Source organism: Xylocopa sonorina, unplaced genomic scaffold, assembly GCF_050948175.1.
Source record: "Xylocopa sonorina isolate GNS202 unplaced genomic scaffold, iyXylSono1_principal scaffold0632, whole genome shotgun sequence".
NCBI lineage: Eukaryota > Metazoa > Arthropoda > Insecta > Hymenoptera > Apidae > Xylocopa > Xylocopa sonorina.
This window is the reverse complement of record NW_027490703.1, coordinates 30,374-49,131: the sequence shown is the minus strand read 5'-3', so window position 1 is coordinate 49,131 and position 18,758 is coordinate 30,374. Positions and strand designations below refer to the sequence as shown.

The 18,758-nt window shown below is 43.9% G+C and overlaps 2 protein-coding genes across 5 annotated transcripts; both read left to right on the top strand.

The window, feature by feature from the left end:
• Nucleotides 1-827: 827 nt before the first annotated feature.
• Nucleotides 828-11,983, top strand: LOC143432520 (sodium-coupled monocarboxylate transporter 2). Of its 4 annotated transcripts, XM_076909180.1 has the most exons (7): nucleotides 835-952; nucleotides 1,910-2,083; nucleotides 8,801-9,203; nucleotides 9,274-9,448; nucleotides 9,624-9,775; nucleotides 9,919-10,059; nucleotides 10,768-11,983. In XM_076909180.1, exons 3-7 carry the CDS (start codon nucleotides 8,845-8,847, stop codon nucleotides 11,933-11,935), a joined length of 1,995 nt encoding a protein of 664 aa, XP_076765295.1. In that variant the 5' UTR covers nucleotides 835-952; nucleotides 1,910-2,083; nucleotides 8,801-8,844; the 3' UTR covers nucleotides 11,936-11,983. The 4 variants fall into 4 exon arrangements, with proteins under 4 accessions (XP_076765297.1, XP_076765295.1, XP_076765294.1 ...); XM_076909182.1 differs by lacking the exon at nucleotides 1,910-2,083 and having other exon boundaries at nucleotides 828-952; XM_076909179.1 differs by lacking the exon at nucleotides 1,910-2,083 and having other exon boundaries at nucleotides 847-943; nucleotides 8,775-9,203.
• On the top strand, nucleotides 836-18,526 carry Dip-b (Dipeptidase B). The gene is made up of 8 exons (XM_076909183.1): nucleotides 836-952; nucleotides 13,899-14,180; nucleotides 14,684-14,792; nucleotides 16,522-16,669; nucleotides 16,742-17,094; nucleotides 17,189-17,467; nucleotides 17,561-17,800; nucleotides 18,107-18,526. The coding sequence occupies exons 2-8, from the start codon at nucleotides 13,903-13,905 to the stop codon at nucleotides 18,524-18,526; spliced, it is 1,827 nt and encodes a 608-aa protein (XP_076765298.1). The 5' UTR covers nucleotides 836-952; nucleotides 13,899-13,902.
• The last annotated feature ends 232 nt before the right edge of the window (nucleotides 18,527-18,758 follow it).

The window sequence follows — 18,758 nt, the reverse complement described above, 5'->3', positions numbered from 1 at the left end:
TGAAGTGAATCACTTTCCGTGTACACGTGCATACGTGCGTCTATATATACCGCGGGATCTATTCGTCGAATCGACGAACTCCAGATGGCGATATTACGCGCTACAAGATCTCTCTCAGCTACAGAACTATTAATAGAAAAATGTACAGATTTTTGTTCTCAATTTATTCGTTTCAATTAATTATTCATTCATTCATTCAGTCATTCATTTCTTTATTTATTTATTTATTTATTTATTTATTTGTTTGTTTGTTTGTTTGTTTATTTATTTATTACCACTCGCTTAACTGCACTGAACGAGCGTTCATGGCTTTATTGGATGCGATCATCTACGTGTCAGAAGAATTACGTACATACTACATATTGGACACACGATCTCTTCGGTCTCGATCTGTTGTACACCTATGCGAGCCAACATGCATGCACGTACGTATTTATACACGTCAAATCTATCGTTGCGCAATAAAGGTATCATTACGCGTGACATAAATATTCGTTCCTTCAAGTAGATAACTAACTTACTCTCGATATAGTAATGGCCACTATTTCGTATTGTTCGATGCAACACCTTACTTAGGGGATGTACATAACTACTACGTGAACGACACGCAACAGATTTTTATACAGATTTCACCGCGTTCGTTGAATTTCTACCCACTCGTGTACGTATGGACGCTAGTCGATGCCAATAGTAATATGTACATACATATGTGTATACATAGGATACAACACATCGTACGTGCCAGTATGTTAGCCACCAACACCGCTCAACATCGTTTCTGCTTTTTAAATATACCTGCCGAACTCTCTCGGCTTCCCAGTATTACGACGTCGACTGACCGCGGCGCACGTCTTTTAAAATATCGGTCCGAAATCGCCTACGTTCTCTATCGTGGGAGCGAAGGAGGCCGACTCACCGAGTTACCGCGGTGTGCGGCGTCTACCTATCGATCGTGCGTCTCGTTCAATTCTATACTTCCTATTATTATTATTATTATTATTATTATTATTATTATTATTATTATTATTATTATTATTATTACTATTATTATCATTATGATTATTATTATTAATATTGTTATTCATCATCATCAGACGTCGTCGTCGTCGTCGTCATCATCATCATCATCATCATCATCATCATCGTCGTCGTCGTTGTCTTCGTCGTCGTCGTCGTCGTCGTCATCATCATCATCATCGTCATCATCATCATCATCATCATCATTATTATCATTATTATTCTAAATCTCCATCGCGCCGGGAACGTAGGATACGATCTACGAATAATTATCGTAGATACGTAACTCTCGGTTGATGTCTCTTTCACGTTCTATGTAACAATCAATGTTTCTAATTTATTTTATTTTGTTTGTTTGTTTGTTTGTTTCTTAAATACAACAGGTAGATACGCGCAACAACGCGTTGTACGTATGTATTTAATTTACGACACGACAAGGACAAGGAATCGTATTAACAATCGAAGCGTTAAAACCCCTCGAATGAACTTTCGTCTTTCCCAATCAGTTTGTATAGCTACCACCACTTTGGAGGCAGCTGCGAAAACAGAGAGAGACTGCCCAGACGCGTTTAAACATTTCGGCGGATCGTAAATTCGCTTACGCAGCTACGTACAGCACCGCGTTGCAGCTGTTCAAGTTCGCGCACAATTTCGAATAATATAAACCGTTTTATCGACGGTGAATTATGCAATCGATAACGGATTATTTTCTCTTATTACACGTACAATCAACTCAATATCATTGATATTATTTTAAATACGTACATATACTACGTTTAGCTCGTAAATTGCTCCCACTTTGCTTTTATCCTTTATCGTCCGTTGTTACACTTTGCGCTCTGTTATTCCGTTTCGTTTTGGAGAAGTACGATTCGACGCGAAATTTCTCTAGGCGAAAGTGTAAGTTGAACGATGCAGCAGTCTACACATGGAACCCGTTACATCGAACGGATAAGTCGTCACGAGAAAATTATCACCAACTTTGTACCAGTGCCCAATGTTGGATTATCGTTTCCGAACAAGCGAGGAACAGTCGGTCAACTTGGATGGATAGGTGGAATTTAAAGTGAGTTTCCAATTTCTATGACATTTCTCATTCTAGGTATCCATGAAAGATCGATTGAAAAATCAAATTCGACCAATCGGAAATAAACTAAATTTTCCTTACCTATTACTTTTCTTTACTATACGTATCATGCTACACGCATGGCTCGATCGTTAGAACGAACGGGGCTCATCTATTCCCGAGGCAAAACGAAGAAACCGACGGAACTCATTATACTCGCAGATTCGTTCGATTGGTAGACACGAATTCCAGGAGGAAACGCTCTCATTAACCATTAGCTACTGAGGAACGTACCGATCCGAAACTATGCAAATTATTCCTACCGTATGATTTTCCAAGTGCGAGATTCGTCCCTCTCTCTCTCCCCCAGAGATGATAGATGAAACAACGTTTCCGTATCCTATGTATGTATCTACGTATATGTTAATTCATTTTTAGATCAAGGCAATATCGCTGAGCGAAACAACATTTCACATTTGTGACACGACGGTCGAACATCTTTAAAACGTAACTAACCACGCGCTCTTTCTTAATCGAATGGATTTGTGTGTTAAATTCTGAAAGTTTCAGACATCAACGGACCTGGAATACGATCAAGAAGTTTAATTAAGTTTAACCGAAAGCAAATTTCCCAAACTCTTCCTCTATAATCAGACGAATGTTTCATTTCTCGTCGCCGAATTAAATTTACTTTCTTTCTTTGTCAGATTTGTTTCTCGTCTACATCTTGTTTACAACTTTTACACGGACTGCCTTCTACTTGGTACTTGATAGAACACGACTTCTATAGGACTCGGCAAGTATTCATACTCTAGCGTGCGCAGAGTGCGAATATCACTTTACTCTAGCCTGGCATTCGTCGCCGCCCCTCTGTACACGTGTACACAAATATCTACCTACTCTACCTATCGGTTTGACACTTGCTTAAATACTTGCGGCGACTGCCACCGTGTCACCAGTATAAAATACACTCGAACGATGGTAAAAGTTCTGCTCTGAACGAATGATGAATGGAAGCATTCCACTTCTCTCTTTCTATTGTATCGACTAATTACGCAATCAACAAAGTGTTAATGGATATGAAATCGTGAACAGAGGAAACGAACGAGCAACGATAACCTTGCGCCTGAACAAAACTGTAATTATCCAGCCACGATTAACGCGGCACGCGACGAGAAAATTTGATTGCGCGAGTTGCGTAACTTTCCTGTCCTCTTCTTTTTTATTCTTTTTTCCGTTCGCGTTAATTGCAACGATTGCGATTAAACAGCTTCGCACCTGCTCTTCCAGATTCTTTTGTTTGCTCTCGCGGAGATTCTATCTCGTATTGGTTTGCGTAAAACACACATCCGACACCACTTTGCTGATAAATTTCAGTTTCAATTTCGAATCGAGATACGCGATAAACGAATGTTTGCTCAAATTTTCAATTTACATTTACTTCGACAGCACATCTACAATGAAAAATATTATAGTAGCGGCACCGGCAATCGTCGAGCAACCGCTCGAATATTCTTTCCGCGAGTGTCAGCGATAGAAAAAAAATTAGAAACTTGTTTCCCGGAGAAACGTGTGATTATACATATAGAAAAAAAGAGGGCTGAAGCCAGATGCTGCTTGAATGGCTGCTGACGAGCAGTCGTAACGAGGTTTACAACTCGCAATCCCGTATAAACGTGTGTGCGCTTCGAACGGGATGTCTCGTCTCGAATCGTCTTGTTTCCTGGGTGTAAAAACAGTATTCCTCCGAAGAATGAATGATAATTCGTTAATAATTATGCAATATCGGATCAGAAATGTATATAAGAAATCATCTTATCTCTTTCTGTTTGTCATCGTTTGACAATGCCAATCGGTCGGTTGCCGTGGAATTTCGGTGGTGAACGATTCGCGAGCGATAGCGTCGGGTCGAGCACACTCGCCGATTTATCATTATGCTTCTCCGCTAATTATACCGTGGCACAGAGGGGGCCACGGCGGGTTCTGATTAGATCTGGCCTGGTCACGGGGAACTCGCTAATTTCCGCGGTTAATGCCACGTTCGAACCGACCCTTGGGTGGAGTTACCGTTTCTCTCTCTCTCTCTCTCTCTCTCTCTCTCTCTCTCTCTCTCTTTCTCTTTATACCTTCTCGCACCACCACCTATACCATGCCTGCACGTATGCATGCACCTATGCAGCCTATCTACACACGTTTCAATCACGAGCGTATCTATCTACCCGTCGTCCGCTTATCGTCCTCGTCCCGCCGATGCGACCAGTGATTCACCCGATTTATTATTATAATACTTTGTTGAAAGCCGAGTCATTTCGTTCGTTTATTTTTTTTCTCTCTTCAATTTATCACGACAATCTAGAAATGTTTAGGGATAAGGGCTCGTCGGTCACGATCCCCGTAAAGCATCGCCGTTGCCGTTAAAAAGGAGTTTATCATTGTCCAATTTCATTCCGACCCTTTATATTCGTTCGTGGTTTCGCTCAGTTGTTTTTCATTTCGCAGCCCATTTTTATCAATCCGCGCGATTTACTCTCCTAACAACCGGGATGCGGAAAAATACCCACCACGGAAATTCTTTGAGAATTTCGATGAGAAGATCGCGTTGAAATCCGCGTATAGATTACTAGGTAGTCCTTACTACTTACTCTCCCAAATATATAGTTATCAACTCACGACAGTCGAGGTACGTACGGTTTGTCTCGTTCCATTCGATGAAAAGTATCGAGACGAAATTACACTCGAAAATATTGCGCGGCGAATGGTGGTACAGTCCGAATCGAGCTTTAAAGCTCTCTAAACGAAAGAAGGAGTTTTTCCGGCAACTACCGGAACGGATGCATCTCCGCTTTCGAATAAATCCACTTTCGTCCACGAACAAAAAAAGCCAGAAGCGTATGGGCAGCTTCGTTTGATTAGTATATCCAACTGTACCTTCCTTTTGCGCTTCTGCCAGAGTACTTACCTACGGGGAACGAAGAGAAAAGTTAAACAAAAATACATCTAAATGCTATTATTATAGATAGATTGATTCTTTTATTTTGTAAAAATTCTAAGCTAAAGAACATTTGACAACTTGAAAATTATCGTTCCGCCACAGATGTTTCGTACGCGATGAAAAATCTAATGACGGTTTCTACAATTTATAATTAAAATGATCGAAAGACGATAGTGATCGTTACTTTCTCCCAATACATTTATTTGCATACGCGTGCATAATCTCGTGTGCGTCCCAAAGTAACATCCCTTCCGCCCGAACAAAACTACTATTGTATTCTCAAAATTGACCGCGAGGCGACGATTGTTACATACGTACATTCGTAATCGTGAACCAAGAACAATCGAACGCACATGGTAACATAAACGTCAGATTTCTAATCATCGATATTAACCATTTGTTCTAATATAATATGTATGGGAGAAATTTCAATCTCCTTCCTTAAAGAAGAAATACTCATTTTTGCCGATCGCAAATTACAAACGTGTACGTACCGAAAATATTTGACCGGTTTTCTCGTTCATCGTAGACGATGAGGTATTCAATTTTACCGTTCATTTGTGTCTCGTGCGTATAATAAGAATTGATCGTAATTAAATCGATCAGAATCATGCCGAACTTTAGCGATCGCCAACATCGTTTGAAACAGCCAGCTTCGCTTTGTCAAACGAGAACCGAGTATGTATGTACGTGCTTACATTCATACTGTATTTATTACGTGCACACGTTATACGCGTACTATTATTGTACTCGAGTTGCACAACCGACGAAAATAAATTCTGCACGCTGGCAACTGCTTACTGCTCTGTACAAATCAGAAAGAGTCTTGAATTTTTTCAGGCTACCTTATTTATATCTTGTGTCGATTTATAGGTACGACGCCGACTCCTGTTTCGATGGAGGAAGTCTGCGATAAGTATTAATAATTATAAGTACTAATCTAAGCAATCCTAACATCTTTTTCTACAGACGTACTTTTCTTTTTCTTTTCTTTTACGCACATCTGTTATGTATACATCTATGTAACGTATGCATATCTATATTTGATTTTTGCTGATTTCGCAAGAACGTATCGGCCAATTTATCCGTCTATACATAGACAGCTATACTCTCTCTTCTTCAATCATCCTTCAATCTTAACAATTTCCTTCAACCACCGTATACACCTACGTGGCATATTCACATGCACAGTAGTGACTCACGAGAATATCTTTCCAAGCACTAATCGGATAATTACACTCTTGACGTTCACAGTGTATACGTAAAATGATTTAAAGCCAATTTATCACATCAACGTATGTACGCGAACGTGTGTTGAAACGTTAAACATTATACAACGTTACGTACCTTTACGCAATCAAGCCTATCTACTCTCGCTGTCACCGTGATCTACTACCGCTAATCGAAACGATACGTCTTTCTTTCCTTCTGTGTCACGCTTTCTTATTTCCGCCTCTCCTTGTCCTTTATCTGGGAATGTTAAAAATGCTTGAAAACTGCACCATTGGAATGCAAATATTTATCGTATAGCATTGTATCGTATAGTAAATAGTACGTACAATGTCGTGGTAGTAAATAATGAAAATTTTTACACTTTATGAAATACATACATCCCAATATCTGAACAACAGTATACGATCAATTCGGATGTTCAGAATTCGCGAAACGAAGAAGAGACTCGTCGCTGTCGTATCGGCGGCGACCCAACACAGCATCTCGCGACGCATCAACGACACAGATAACGGATAGGAGCCAGAATGATTGTCGAGAAAAATTGTTTAGAATTCCGCGGAAACTTCGATTCGAGTCGTTATCTTTCGTTGATTTTTAATAGCGAACTAAACGGACAGTGAACTCAATGGTCCAAGTTCCGCTGGCGGTTAGAGTAATTAAAAGTAATCTATTTTTTCTTCTCCCTTAATCGAGAAACGATCAAGTTTCTACGATGTTTCTACGATGCGAAAGAAATCGGACAGAACGAAAAATGACGATCTTTGACATCCTCGTCGAATGGAAGCGACACGGAACAGACTCTAATATTCGATTAATAAATCCAGGACCGATAGCTGCGAGCGAGCCGTGTAGGTTTGCCGATCGGTAATGAAAGTTTCATGAGACGAGAATTTGTATCACGACTCTTCTTACGTATCGAGTTTCTCTCGCGGCGTTATTCGCTGTTACAGCAGCCAGAATACAAGAAACCGTTCGGTCGTTTCGTAGGATTGCCTTTTACGTAATGTGATTTTCGAATGTCACGATCAATTATATTCGTCTCGTCGAGTATCTACGCTTCCTTCCGGAAATCCAATCGATCGGAGAAAATATGTGTCGACGTATTCAAAGAGGGGAAATCGCCTTTTTTCTTCCACTCCTACGGTTTCCCATCATTTCTCACTCCCCGTAAAGCCGAAGAATACTTGAAAAAATCGAATTATGATCAATGTATCGTTTGCCCAACGGCTCGCAACGTTATCGTTCCACGAAGCCGGTACAATTTCAGCTGTCTTTCAAAATCGACCAAATTGAAATTTCACAGTATTGTTTCAGCCGGCAATGTATCGCAATGGAACAACGCTTCTTCGCGCCATCGAGCAATCGAGACTACAACGCAGAGTCATTTATTTAATTCGCGGTCGGTCAATTGTTCGTCTCATGACTAGCTCGGTCTCGTGATCGATTAGCTTCTATGAACTCGATGAAGCACGTGTTCTTCACCTCGCTTAGGCCGCCCCGCCAAACGTCGCCGCGCGTCGTGTCGCGTCATTTCTTCTGCCGGGGACTTTAATCGCGTGACTCGATACCAATGAGCAATCGACTGCATCAAATGAGAATACACCATTACAAACTTCTTTAGCTAACACGGCTACAACGGCTGCATAAAGTAAAGTATTCGGTTTAATTTTCAAGAAGCACGGACAAAGTTCGAGGCGGGAAAAGGAAATTGAAGATTCATGTACGCGCACATGTACGTACCTTTGTCAAGGTTTAATAACGAGGCTGTAACGAATTAAACCAATTACTATGGTAGCTTTGAAAAGAGAAGAACGATCGTTTAGATAGACGATACCGTGTAAAGTTGTTAAACGTAGCGAAAACGGGCCGGTTGTTGTCGTGTGGAAACGCCACGATAGGAAGATAAGAAAAAGCCTGACACTTGGTATGTCCCGTCGACACTACTACTCCCTTCCACTGTGTCTTAGCTCGCACTGCCTACCCCTCCATCACTTGTCGGAAGATAATATCGTATCGGTGCTCGTCGCATTATCGTCACGGATAACTTCATCTCCCTCCAGGTTCTCGACATAATAAAGTCAAGTGATTCACGGATTACGCTCAGTCAGAATACGCATCGGTCGCGTTATTCCGCTCGCACCGAATCGCAGAGACTCTCTCCGAAACGAGAAGCACGAAAATTGATCAAAACTAACAGAGGCACCAAAACGTCGGTGTATGCACAGACGTAGGCAGATATACGTAGAAGCTTCGCGTGTGCCGCCATACGATTACGACCGGAGGACGAGGTTACGAACAACGAGTCATTCACGCGACTGAACGAAATCGAAAAGGAAGCCGCGCAAACGTGACACGCTCGTAGGCGTACGCGTGAACGTAGAGAAATAGAGACCGTCTCCCGAACCGATTCAAACACGAAGCCGTTCAAGACGAGTCCGTACAGATCCGATAATACGATCGATATACTCTTACTTCTTCTCGGTACCACGAAGACCTCGCGGTTAAAGGGAGTAACGGCCACGCAGGAAAGCCCAGGATGACGGTCAACGCGTCGTCTATGGTGACGGATTATCTGGTGTTCGTTGGCTGCATCATCGCCTCGTTCATCATACCGTTATGGGGGAAATTCCGGGGCCGTCGAACGGAGACCACCAAGGCAGACTACGTGTTTGCCACCGGAAGCGTCTCGATGGGCGCCATGATGCTGTCCATCGCCCGTGGTACCCTCGGCGTTAGGTCTTTCCTCGGCTACCCGTCCGAGCTCTATTACAGGGGTAGCGCCATGTGGGAGACCATCTACGGGATGTTGCTCGCGTACCCTATCGTGTGCTACGTCTTCGTCCCGGTTTACTACAGCCTCGGCATCACGTCGGTCTACCAATATCTAGATATGAGGTAATTTAAACACGCTGTACACCGACGAAGGATAGTAACATTTTTAATGAAACCATGCTAAATCATTCAGATTCAAATCGAAGCTAGTCAGATGCATCGCAAGCCTCTCCTACGTGATCCGCAGTCTACTAAACTTGGCCGTCACGATATTCACCCCTTGCGTAGCTCTAAAGACTGTGATTGGACTCCCGTATTGGGCCAGCATCATTGGTATCACAACGATATCCGTCGTTTTTACCCTCATAGTAAGCTGAATACCGAACGGTTTACATCCCCTTATTTATAGTACTACGATCAATCATTTCTCGTTTAAAGTCCATCGATTTCAATTGCACGAAAATTGAACGCACCCAATGCGCCGCGACTTACTTTCTCCCTTTAATAATATTTATATTATTACCAGTTTCATTTTATTCGCAGGGAGGACTAAAAGCTGCCATCCTTTCGGATGTTGTACAAGGCCTGACAATGATCTGTGTCTCGCTTCTGATAATCATTAAAGGCTCGGCCGACATCGGTCCCGATAACATTCTGAACGTGACGTACGAGCGTGGCCGATTCGATCTATTCGAGTGAGCGCCAACCCGATACAGATCGATTTATTCTCCTTTAGTTATACCGATTCATAAAGCGCGTCGGACATTCTCGCGGGAAAGAATTCTTCAATTTCTTCAAATTTTCTTGCGTTCCCAATCGAATTTTTCTTCGTTTTCAGCATGGACTTGGATCCCACTCGTCGAGTGACCACTCTGTCGGCGACCGTAGGTCAACTATTTATGAGTTTGTCCATCTTTGGTTGCCAACAGAACTTTGTGCAGAGATATTGCAGCATGACAAGTCAGCGGAAAGTGGTCAGGTGAGTACTCGTATCTCTGACAGCAATTCCAAATTTAACGAATACGTAATCGATAGGGGAATCTTTCGAAATAAGTCGCTTTCGGAATAAAGTAATAATAGAGGAGCTAAAAGGTTAATCGCCACCGTCGCTATCCTCGCAACGTCGAACATGGAGCGAAGAAAAATTTAACAAACGAATAACCAATTTTCAAACGCGATTCATCTTTTTTTCCTGGTCGAACGAAACATGGACGAGGACACACGCGCAACGTATTCCATGCTCGGGAACACTTTATTAGAACATAAATCCAAAAAGCGGCGCGCCGTGCGATGTGTTCGCGATAAAAAATCCATCTGAAATGGACTTTTATTACAATATAATCACGAGGCACGATTGCTCGTTCGTCTAGCGAATAAAAATGTTTTCCCGGTTGAGTATTTTTTCTTTTTTTTTTCTTTTTTATTACCGTGCCCGTGAAATTGTCACCGATTCGTCGGTTTATTGCAAGTTTCCGAGCCGCTCTGATAAAGCGGTTTCATCAACCACTACTGCCTTTCAATGACAACGCGAGAATTTCCCGCGAGATCTTCGATCGTAACGTAATGTAATCGTGATAGCATTCTCTCGGTGTACTATCGCTTTGGCCCCCGGACGCTTTCTGAGATTCGCCAAAAACTTATTGTCGCGTTTGCATATGCACACTGTGCCTATGTTTCATTGCTTCAGGACCATGATGGCTAACATGCCGATAATCTTCATCCTATTCTCCCTCTCGTGGCTGGTCGGCATGGTGATCTTCGCCAATTACGCGGACTGCGACCCTCTGACGCTGGGATACATCTCCAAGTTCGACGAGATCGTGCCCTTCTACGTAGAAGACAAGTTCCTCAACTTCCCAGGACTGCTCGGTCTAGTAATGGCCACCCTGTTCAACAGCGCGCTCACCTTGGCGGTATCGAACCTGAACTCCTTGGCCACGGTCACATTCGAGGACTTCCTGGCTCAAATACCGTCCCTAAGGGAATTGAAAGACAAGCAGCAGCTGCGATTTATAAAGTTGATCAGCGTCATCTACGGTGTGCTAATAATCGGTATAAGTTTCCTCGTCTCGATGCTCTCGGGCCTGATCGAATCGTCAATGCTGATGACCTCGGCGACTTCGGGCCCGCTGCTCGGTGTCTTCCTGTTAGCCATGTTAGCTCCGTGCGCGAATTGGAAGGGTGCCGTTGTTGGAATGATCTTCAGCCACGTGACTACTTTATGGATCACCTTCGGGCATTTGAATCTCAGCAGTGCCGTTGAAACGCTTCCTCTGTCGACGGAGAAGTGTCGAAACGACACGTTCTCACCTTGGATCACGAAACCGGGCAACACGGTTGTCCACACGGCGAACATCACTACCATCGCCGGTGGTCAACTCGAAACCGTGTCGATGATTAACGCAGCCGACGAAACGTCCAGCGTAGTAGGCCCTATCGAGTTTCTCTACAGTGTCACCTACATGTATTACGCGCTAATAGGAAGCATGTCGACGGTGATCGTCGGTATTATCGTTAGTCTACTGACAGCCGACCGTCAAGGCGACATGTACGAGGAACACTTGCTTCATCCCGTCGCAGCGAGGATCTCGCGATTCTTCCCGGGAGGACGAAGATTGTACGCGAGCAGCACGCGGCTTCAGAACGAGCAGAACGCAATGGGAAACGCGACCTCGTCCTCGTCGTCGTCGGTGACATCGATCGCGAATACCGCGGAAAAGACTGCTACTCTCCAGGGAGTCGTCGACGATAACGGGAAGCTTCGCATCGATACAGATTACGTACAGAAGCTCAATGCTCTTAAGAGCGTCTCGCTTGACGTAACTAACGAGATCAGCAAAGGAACTCGACTGTAAAACTCGGGTCAGATCACTCGATTCCGATTCCGATTCCGAATCGTTTCCCTTTCGTTTCGTACGAGAAGAGAATTTTTTCTTTCTCCTTTTTTTCCAATTTTCCTTTCCTTTCCTTTCCTTTCCTTTCCTTTTCTTTTCAAGTTCCTCTCTGTGTGACAGACGACGATCTTTTGTTACGCATCGTTGGTAAATCGATCATACGTATATCGATGCGCATATACATACATCGGAAGACTAAGGGTTAAGTCAATGATGTTTAAACAATTGATGCGTACAAATTTGTGTACTTTCTATGACTCGGCGAGGGTTGGACTCGAGCCCGCCTTTCTCTTCGCCGTCGACGACGAATAGCGTACGCGGAGGAGCGCTACTGAAAACTTTGTTCCGAATACTTGGCACGTGACAAAGACCATCAGACGTTTCTCGAAAATTTACTACAAAATCACTGTACGGTTCTACGTATACGCGTGTCTTAATACTCATCTTATCTTAAGTAAGGGACGAAATCATCCGCAGAGCTGCACGAATAAACCTACAACCTACGAATGTATCTGCTTTTATTTACTATATACTACGAGAAAAGTTGTTTTACTTTGTTCACGTGGATTTCGTGGAACTTTAGCATCTAATTGTGACGTAACATCGCGCAAGCGATCTATTATGCGTGATTCAGATTCTCTTCTCGCGTTGATGGAACGCAATTAATTGTATACCAAATAAATTGTCTCTACGGTACTTTAAAGATATCGAAACGATAATAGAGCACCAAATGGATCTGTGTACGAAGTACCGTGAATATTTATTTTCTCCATTTCTTTGCATAAAAATATACATCACGTTTTATAAGTATTGCGTCGAAAACTGATTCTCTCCCCCGACCAAATTAAACTCCACTCCATTATTTCACATTAGGTTTTGTCTGTGACGCTTCGAATTGATTAGTACAACTAGCAATGCAATACAAATGTAGGAAAGGTAATAAATACATACGGTGCGTAAATGAACACGATAACGAGGAACACCGGTTACTAGAAAATTCAAGGAAAGAGAAGAAATTGTAGAGTGAAGTGAGCAACGATCAACAACGAGTTTGTCAAGTGCTGCGCTTTCTTTCTCTCGATTTCTCGATCACGGCCCACGCGATTCTGAACCCATCCCCGGGAAAAGCTGGTGCGGTTGCTGAAAAAGAAGAGGACAGGTGAACCGAAAGTTCCTCAACTTCCACCATCGCGTTATGCACCATGGCGGTAGAGTCAAGGCAAGCGTAGAGTTTCTCGTAACCCCGTTGAACTCGTTTTATCCGCGCTTCTGTACAGATTCCGAATTACATTTACATCCTTCGCTCGATTTCCCTCGAGCCGTACTTCGCCGTGCTTTATAATATATACATATATGTACATACATCCTTTTCTACTTTCTGTATTGGTTCCGAAAACCGCTACATTTCATATTCCCATTGTCTCACCTTCTTTCGTTAGTCTTTAAAGTTGCTACTTCCATCGATGGTTAATCGGGGTTAAATGTTCACACACGTGCGCATGCAGAGATCGTGTACAGGTGAAAACGACGATTGAATGGATGGAGAAAGAAAACAGACAAATCTGTTAAGATTAACCTCCAAATGATGCGATACGTGACAACAGCTACGAATCGTGGCTGCGAAAGTAACTAAATTTAACCCCAACCTGCTCGATGCGTCTACCCACGTAATCACATGGGATTCAAGAATTCTTCGGGGAGCTTATTTTCATGGAATTTCGACTATGCGATCCCATTAGGAGCAGTTTCCGAACTCATTCAACTTTATGCTAGAGGAGACTCGAGACGAGAGCGTTCAACGTATTTGGGATAATTGAGATTTCGAAAGTACGCGGGTTACTTTCGTCTCGAATTTCGAAGGGGATGACATAGCAGATAAAGAAAGAGAGCCAGAGATAGAGACCGAGATAATCGTTCGTTACAGATGGATGCCTTGCCAACTTAAAATCGAGCCGAATATCTGCAGCTGCGACTACGATGGCGTAATCCTTGTATCGGGCTGCGCACCGGGTTACGATGAGCCAGAGCCGTTCAAAACTGTGCTGTTCGGCGCTGCTCAAATCGATTCCGCTCTGGGTGTGATCGGTGCGGTTTTGCCCATCAATTTGCCCGCGAAAAGGCTAATTTACAGTCCGACCGGCCCGCTTAACATGGATTACCACGATGTGCGGAGTTTCGCCGAAGCGGCTACCAAAGGCGTTCAGAGGTGCGTTCGCGCGTTTCCTTTCTTTTTCTTCTCCATTTTAACTTGCACTTCCCGACGATTATTAATCGAGTATTTCTACAATCGAAAAACCTTCAGTTTCATTCGATTTCCTCGCAAATTACGTCTAACTGTTCACGCCCATACGTGCTGGAACTGAAATTCCACACGATCCGAACGTCTGACTGCGTCGAAATTCGGTTGAAAAATGAAATTCCACCAGCCAGCATCGCGTTAGTCGCGCGGACCTGTCGCGAGAGATTCCGCGCATATGTACGTCACCGACACGACAGCTGGAATACCGCGGCGAAATGAAGAGGGAAGAATTACTATCGACTTTCCTCACAGATATTGCTCGTGGTTCTAATATATGATATATACATATTTTTCACCCGTTTCAACTCCAAAATCTTACTTTCTCGAGACTGGATGTGTTAATGTCGACGCGTTTCTTAAAAACGAACAACAGATTAATCTCCATAGACGATTAATTTCTATTTCAACAGAGCATTGAAAGCTGGTGTCAGGTGTCCATTGTTTGCTCTTCTACCGGACATTCGTTTTGAGAACGTTGAACTGGTCACGCTTCTCGGGGCTCTGGAAGGCCTCTACGTAGTGAGTATTCGATACTGAACAATTATGCATAGAGATAAATAAATGGGTATATCCCGTTGTGCTACAACATACGGTTATATATATATATACTTTTCGGTCGATCGCCAGAATACGTTGAGAAGTAATTCAATTTTATCTCGACCGACGATACGCCCGATTCTAAAGCGAAGAGAGAAAGGAAATATCGTAATCAAACATTATATATACCGACAACGTCAACGGCGTCGACGAACGCGTGTCCCTCAGGTGTAAACGATATAAATGCCTGGAGTGTTCTTTTCTCTTTTTTTCGCCGTTGAATTCTGGTTGCCTTAAAGCAAACGGATTCGTATTCCGGAATAATCCATGATTACGATACGTGAACATTTTCCTCTCTCTCTCTCATTCCATCCGCTCGATAATAGGCGTCTATTGTAGCCGGTGGTTAATAATCTGACTGAAAAGTTTGTATACGATCCGCGTCGGTTACTAGAGCGAATAAAATGTACGCATATCCGACATTTGCCGGCATTTCGAACCGGTAATCACCGGCGACACGCGTGTGACAGATATCAGCAGGGAAACGCGCGGTCAACGGAGTTAATAAACAACACCTGTCCGCGGCAGTGAAGTCGCGTACTGCGACTGATGGATAAGCGTACGTACGTATCTTACGAGTTCCCATTGTTCACCGATGTCTTGCCCGCGACTCCTCGAATGTGCTCCATTTTAGCTTCGTTCTTCCCAATCCTTGATACAGTTGACATTGTTTGACATTGGTCAATCTTGCCAGCGGGATTATCGATAAAGCCAAAAGCGGACGCGAGATTAATTAGCAGGGAGAGCCAATCGTGTAAACATTCCACGTCTGTGTACATACACAGTAGCGATGACGGAAATTGTACATTCGAGGAGAATGCATTCCCTTCGATTTATCTTTCCGTTTCCTTTCTTCTTTTTCTTGCGCGAGCAAAAAAAAGTAACACTGAAAGAAACTACGCTTCCAAGTTTCCAAGCGCAAGCCAGAATTTTGAGCCATCGGTAAGGCGCGACACAGATTAACGCGTGTCTGCCTAGACGAGAAAAAATCTTCGTCCGGAACAGTATAACGTGAAGAGAGGGTGCTGGCGCAGAAGGGTGGTTTCCGTCTTGTCAAGAATAGCGGATGCCTTGCGTTCCTAAATCCTGGAGGCTGCTGGGTCGACCTAATTAGCGAAATACTCGAGGCCCGGTCTTCTGTGTGTCTGAGCCATAGACGCGAAGCTCGTTCCTTCTTTCGCCGACCCCCTCGGCTTCCTTCGTCGTCCGGCCCTCGCCCCAACGGCAGGCCTCGCGAATACGGGGCATCGTTTCCCAAATACCGGAAGACGCCCTCGGAATTCCGATGCCGCGTAATCGGAACGCTGCCGTTGCGAACGTCGCCTCTTCTTCGTTTCGCATCCTTCGTCATCATCCGTCTCGATCCGTTCACGCCTACGTAGATTTATGCTAGCCAGAAATACCGAAAAATCTTGTTCAGTTTTTCGATTTTCCCTTCTTTTCGATCTTCTTCGTGTCGCAATAGTTTAAAAGAAAGGAAAGAGTATGTTTACCTTCGGTTCGAATAATACGCTACTTTGGCGCTCACGGAATTTCAAGTACTTCGAATGGAACTCTGAATTTTTCAGGTTATTATTACGTTGTTGCAGTTTGAAGAATAGCGTATACCAGTGTCTAATATTGAACTTTTACCATTTACGATTTTATACAGCCGTTAGAAGTGCGAGAAACGTGTCCAGATCGGTGTTACAAGGCGTGTCAGCTGGCTGTCTGGAGTCCGATTTGTAGTAAGAAGCTTCAAGGTATCGTGAAACTGGCCTCGGCACTCGAGAGTGGAAGATACGTCGCAAGGGATATAGGTAAGTATCTAGTTAGAGTCTCGTCTGGGCCGAGATTCCGATTAGATATCCGATTCATTCGTTATCTCGCAGGCGGCGCGGACCCGGAAAGAATGGCACCACCGAGGGTGGAAGAATACTTGGCAGAGCTATTTTGCGGCACAAACGTGACAATGCAGGTGGTGTCCGACCAAGAAACTTTGCTTCAGGAGTACCCTCTGTTCGCGTGCGTGAACCGTGCCGCCTCGATGATCCCCCGGCATGCGGGTAGAATTATCTTCTTGACCTACGAGCCATCCAATCCTGCTTGTATACTGGAAACGGTTATGCTCGTGGGAAAGGGTGTCACTTATGACTCGGGAGGCACCGATCTCAAGACCGAGGGCGCAATGTTCGGTATGTCTAGAGACAAATGCGGAGCGGCGGCGTGCGCCGGATTCATGCAGGTGCGAAACCTTTGAAATCTTTTTTCTTATTATTATTATTATTTTCTCTCTCTCTCTCTCTCTCTCTCTCTATTTATTCACTATTTGTTCCCAGGTAGTGAATTTACTACAACCGCCGACGGTGAAGGCAGTGGCAGCTTTGTGCATGGTGAGGAACAGTATCGGTGAAAATTCCTATGTCGCCGACGAGGTGATAACCGCGAAATCCGGTGCCAGAGTACGTATCGGCAATACGGACGCGGAAGGTCGAATGGTCATGGCCGATGCGCTCTGTCACATCAAAGAAATGGCCCTGTGCTCGGTTAACCCGCACATTTTCACCGTTGCGACGTTGACCAACCACGCGTTGCTCACCGTTGGCCGAGGATATTCGGTACATCATTCCTTTCACTGCTATTCTCTTCTGTACTGTGATTCTTCGATGTTATTCAGTCACGAAATTAACATTCAGTCATTCGTGCTCTAGATCGTCATGGACAACGCTGTGGCACGTCTAGTCAGCAATGCAGAGAAACTTCAGGCCTCCGGGGAGACGATGGGCGATCCGTTCGAGATATCAAGGATACGTAGGGAAGACTTTCGATTCCACGAGGGTCGAACAGAAGGCGACGATGTTCTCCAATCAACGAATAAAAATACCACGCACACTGAAAGGGGACACCAAGGTCCATCGGCGTTTCTGATTATGGCTTCCGGGCTAGATAAGGTATATCGTATACTTCAGTAACGTTCGTCGTTTGGATTTCGCTCCGAGCGTTCGTGATTTGTCCCGATTCGCCAACAGGTGCTTCCATTCTCTAGCTTCTCTTCTTCCGTTCTTTTTATTTTCTTGTTTTTCTTTCCTTTTTTTTGTTTTGGACCAGACAATTTAGAAATGGTTCTTACGTTCCCGGTTTATCCTTCGTTATGACAGGAAACGGGGGAACAAGTTACCTCAGTCACATAGTACTTCGTGGCGGAATGAACAGATAAATAAATAAATAAATACAATGACCACATATATCGATTGCAGCACGGAGCTTGTAGCTGTTCCCCCTTAAAATACACGCACATCGACTTATACGGACATCTACCCGATCCTCATCACCTTCCATACAGTGGCAACCCAGTCTTGGCTCTGTCCTACTGTTATCTGATCCAAGGCAAGTGCCTCACTGTGCGAAACGACCTACCCTTCGAGATGCAATACGTGTGCGAGGTAGATTGCAAACCTGTGTGTCTTCAACCCTGTCAACCCTGCCCACCTTGCCCATCTACGTGCGAGGGCAAAGTATCGTGTGCTCCTGGAACCTGTACTTGTTGCCCACCGTGTCATCGTCCATGCGATCCCAGCTGTCCTCCGACTTGCCCGCCTGCGTTACCTTGCTCAGGAGAAACCGTAACTCGAATCGAACCAGTATGCAGACCGAACGTTACGAAAGGAGTTTACTAACGATTAACTGTTATTATGAAATTCCTTCAATAAAAACGTGGAAATTGTATTCCTTCCCTTCTTCTTCTTCAAAGTAGCACAAGCAAAGTTACGAAAAGAGTCATGAATCGACAGTCGGTAATACGAACACAGTTATCCGTAAGAAATGAATGCGAACAAATAAACGATAAACGATAACGTATCGACAGATTTCGCCTTCGGTAACCAATGATTAACCTACCAATTAAGAAAC